Source organism: Entamoeba invadens, assembly GCF_000330505.1.
Source record: "Entamoeba invadens IP1 unplaced genomic scaffold scaff_1105074725991, whole genome shotgun sequence".
Classification (NCBI taxonomy): Eukaryota; Evosea; order Mastigamoebida; family Endamoebidae; genus Entamoeba; species Entamoeba invadens.
In genome coordinates, this window is record NW_004440432.1 from 442334 (window position 1) to 447213 (window position 4880).

General features: G+C 26.1%; 1 protein-coding gene across 1 annotated transcript; it reads right to left on the minus strand.

Annotated features, from left to right (window-relative positions):
- Window positions 1-3168: 3168 nt before the first annotated feature.
- EIN_364030 (protein kinase domain containing protein) lies at window positions 3169-4878 on the minus strand (the record flags this gene model as incomplete). The annotated part of the gene is made up of 1 exon (XM_004257673.1): window positions 3169-4878. A coding segment is annotated over one exon (1710 nt), but the record flags the coding sequence as incomplete, so codon positions are not given.
- Window positions 4879-4880: the final 2 nt, after the last annotated feature.

The following is a 4880-nucleotide window of genomic DNA, read 5'->3' on the forward strand; positions in this document are numbered from 1 at the left end:
ATATTTCTTTGTGTCTTCAACAAAGAAGTTATTGTCTGCATAAGTTTCCACGTTTCATAATATTGACGTGCTTTACACGAATTGTTGCATCTGGTACATTTCTTACCAGTTGTGTCTTTTGAATAATAATTTGGACAGTCGGTACCATTCTGACGTTTTCCAGTGTTGGATATTATTTTTTTATCAGCGCATTCAGTACACTTTCCAGCTCCAATGCACTTTTTGCATGTATGTTCGCATTCAGTACACACTTTATTGACCAGATAATGTTTATATAAATTTGTGTCTACACATTTGGTTTTATCTTTGATCAAATTGCCATTGAAACATTCAGTGTATTTTTTTAGATAAATTTTTCTATAATTTGAAATTACGTCAGAAAAAGTGTTGCACTCTTTTGTATTAACAATAAAAATCTGTGGTTCAAGAAGAATAAGCACTTTTTGTTAAACTTTGCAATTTTTACAATTTGCAAAATAACTATTAAAAGTTTTAATAATACAAAAAAATTGTTAGACAAAAGTTTTCAACACACACATAAACCATCTTTTTAAACCATTGTGACATTTTTTGTTATTGTCAACATTTCAAATATTGAATATTCTTCAGAAGTAATTTCTAAATATTTTTTAACTGTTATTAAAATATATTTTCTGTAATGTGGCGTCTTTTTTAAATTATATGTTCCTAATGACCAAGTACCAGATTTGGCAATAAAAAATATAAAGTTGGTTATAATAATAACACTTTCAAACACGTTATTAATATTAACTAATTTATCAGATGGTTGAATATATTTGAAATGAACCAGAAAGTTAAGTGTTAAAATGTCAAATTATTTCTTGACGTTTGTTGTTGAGTTTAAATTTAAAAGAATTATACTAATGAATCGGCTGTTATTTGAATTAACTTACAAATAATAATGTTATGTTTTTATATTTTTATTCAAAACATGAATTGTGAACGAAAGATTTTTTTATTTCTTATTAAATTGGATAATTCATATCAAATATAATTATCAAAAAATTAAATATATTAATAAGGTTTAAAGTTATTAATTATTATTTATTTTTCTACTTCGATTTAATTTTTTTCGTTAATTAAGTTGAATGTACAAATTAAAATAATATAACGACATTTTAATTAATTCGTTATTATTACGAAATTTTATTAATTTTTGTAACACATTCAATTATTTTTAACTTTTTATCCAAATAATAAATCATAAATATAACATTTTTTAAAAAAATCGAAGTAATAAAGGGTTTCTTGAGGATAAGGTGTATCCTCAGGATTAAAGCTATCCTTATTAAAAATATTTTTCTGAGGATACAAAAATCAAATCCATAAGGTTCAGTTCCCCATAAGGCCCACTTTCATAACTCAAGTTATAATTTACACTTAATATTTCGAGTCAAAGTTCGAATTTTAAATAATGGTAATAATTTGTCATAAATGCCAAAAAATAAATACAATCAAAAAATCGCCACGATAATCAGTAAACAAAAACTATAATTATATCTCGCGAACTTGAGACGGGAAATAACAAAACGTGAATTAAACTTGTTCATATTATGATTATATACTTATTGAAATTATTTCCGAATCCGTCTTTATAACATAATAATTAAAATTTACATTTAAATTGATAATTGTTTTTTTATCAAAATGAAAATTGAAAAAGTCGAAAACACTGATTTTCTAAAAATGTAATTTTAAAATAACAAATTTATAAATAATTTTGTAATTTATGCAATTATTCAAATTTATTATAATAACAAAGTTAATCAAATTGTGTATATTTTAATATGAATGTTTCATTTTGATATTAACTTATATTTTAAACAGATTTACAGTTCTGAGGATGGAATTATTTTCTGAGGATGACAGAAATAGAAAGTTTACACTTTTACATCTGTCTGAAATGTATATTGAGTAAGTTACTATTTTTGAATGTGGGAACACGTCATTTCACTTTTTAGATGTTTAAGTCTTTGTTGATAATGTTTGTTTGTTACACGACTTACCATCCTCAGAGATATGTATAGCACTGCCACTATTGATTTAAAATTCTATAAATAAAATTATCAAAGAATTTTTATAAAGTGAGTTTTGTTAATTGATTATATCAAAAATCGTCAAAACACAACATAAACGCCAAATAATATATAAAATTGATTAATAAATTGAACACATTTCTATTGAGAATTGATATTGTATTGTATAAAAAAATAATTTAAATATATATTTCTTGTGTATATATGTTTTGAAAAATAAATAAAACCGTTTAAAACAAAAATGATTTTATTTTAAAAATTTGTTTATTTATCAATCGTTGTTTCATCGATATCCAAAACCTCTCGTTTTGAATTTGCGCAAATACATAAATTGTCATCGCATAGACTATACGTTATTAATATGTGATTTGTTATCAATTTTTATTGTTTGAAATATCATGAATTGATTTATAATAAATTATTTTTGTAAAAAAAATTAAAAATTGTTCGATTAATTTGTTTTGTAATTTTGATTAAAAAATCGACTTTTTCGATAATTTAAATGTCTGTCAAATGTTTTCATATTAACCAAAGTTAGTCTTGTGGTAAATCAAAAAAATAGAAGTAGATTATTTTTTTGTTAAATATAACTGAAAGAATCATCCTTTAAAAAATCCATAAATAGCATTTTTAAAGAAAATCATATGTTTCAAAATATACCTTTTTGATCTTAGGCAAAAAAATCTAAATTGAAAGAAATTATGTTTAAGATATTTACCATCCTCAGAAAAATTAACAATCCTCATGAATCCCTTAAGTGCCAAGAACAAATGTTTTTGATATTAATTAGTGAATTATTCCAATTCAATATAATAATATTTTTTAAAATAACTGTTTGAATGAGAATCAAAGATAAACCTCTTATTAGTAAGTCCCCTCATAAAAAATCTCCTTATTAAGAGACGTTTCATTATCACTATTTGGTTTATTTATTATCTTATTTTATCTACAATAGAGAGATTTAACTGTATTTAATTGTTGGCGAGATAAACTATACAAAAATGAATAAAATAACTAATCATGAACGTAATAATTATGTTGTTCATTCAAAATGCAAATTTATTTGCATTTTAAATCGTTAAAATTTAAATAAAATATAACTTGAATAACATTAGTGAATAGATTTAAATATTGTTTCGAGTTCATCTAAAATATTTTCTGTTAAACTTCTCTTCTTTGGTTCATTGTCCCAACACCCGACAATGATATTGTATACACCTTGACTCATTTCATCTGGCTTTGGCAATCTCAACCCTTTAATCACAAACTCTGCAATTGTCCATGGAAACTTGAATTGTTCTTTGGGGTATGCGTTAGTCCATGTAAAACATTCATACATTGTTATTGCTAATGAAAATACATCGGCACTCTTTTTGTATTTTTCTCTTTTTAATATTTCAGGCGCCATATAAATTGGAGACCCAACACCCTTTGTGAACGTCATATTGGTCATTAACATATTAATGTTTCGACTTGATCCAAAATCAGTCAATTTGGCGTTCACCTTGTTGTTGTGATCAAAAGAAAATACCAGGACATTGTCAGGCTTGATGTCTCTGTGCAAAATCCCATTTATATGTAAATATGATATACCATACGTTATGTCAATCATCATTTTAATTTTCATTTTTTGTTGTATATCACACTTTTTAAACTTTTTCATAACATTACTCAAACACCCATGTTGCGCAAATTCGGTGACCAAACACATTTTACTTGGTATTAACACTGCGCCATAAAAGTGGACTATATACTCACACCTAAATTTGTCTAACATCGCAACTTCCTTTTCAAATTCTTCATCATTTTTATCGTTATTTAAAGTGTTGTTTTCTCCACTTTGTTTCATCTTCTTTATAGCAACCGTGTTTCCTCTGTATTTTCCTTTGTAAACGACACCAAAAGACCCTTCTCCCAATTTAGACTCTTCGATCAACTCTTCGTAGTCTATGCGAGTTGATTGACTTGTTACTCCAATCATTAGAATTTCATTTGTGTTTTCGGTATTCGTTTTGAGATTTTTTGAGACAATGCAGATTTTGTTATTTATTTGACATGTGCACTTTGGTGTCAAATATATTGAAAATTCGCACGCAAACTTCTTTTTTAACATGACGACTTTTGGTGATACCCTTATTGTAAATTTGTCAATTTGTGTTGTCATGGTAAATTGTATTTTTGAGACGTTTCTGGATGCATTGCCCACACAAAACACCATCTTTGTCTCACTTTCAACTGGGATCTCATCGATTTCTGAATTGAAATTAAGTGTTTTTGAGGAGACACAAATGTGGTTTGCAAGTGGTACAAAATTAATATTTGATTTTTCCATTTTAAATATTGTTGTTGTTTTTTCCAACTCTTTTGTGTGAATTTTTTTCAAAATGTGCTTTACTGTATAAACTAATATTATTATAAATAATGTTAGTACAATAATAATAAATAGAACAATAACAAGTATGACCCACCACACAGTATGTTTTTCACAATAGGTACCATCCAAACTTGGTGCATTCCAGAATGAACATTTAATACATTTTGAGTTTGATATTTCATTGCATTCTAATATTTGAGAGAGATTAACACATTTTCCATTTGAAAGTAAAACTTCCGATGATATGCATGAATCACAAATTCCATATGAAGAACACATTAAACACGTTGTGTCACATTTATCACATTCGTTTGTGTTGACTTGGAAATACCCATCTTTACATCGTGTGCATCCATATTGTGTAACATTCACATCGCATCCTATTAAACTACTTTGTGATTTACAATCTCCACTCGATGTTTTGTAATTCGTTATATTACAAGTCAAGC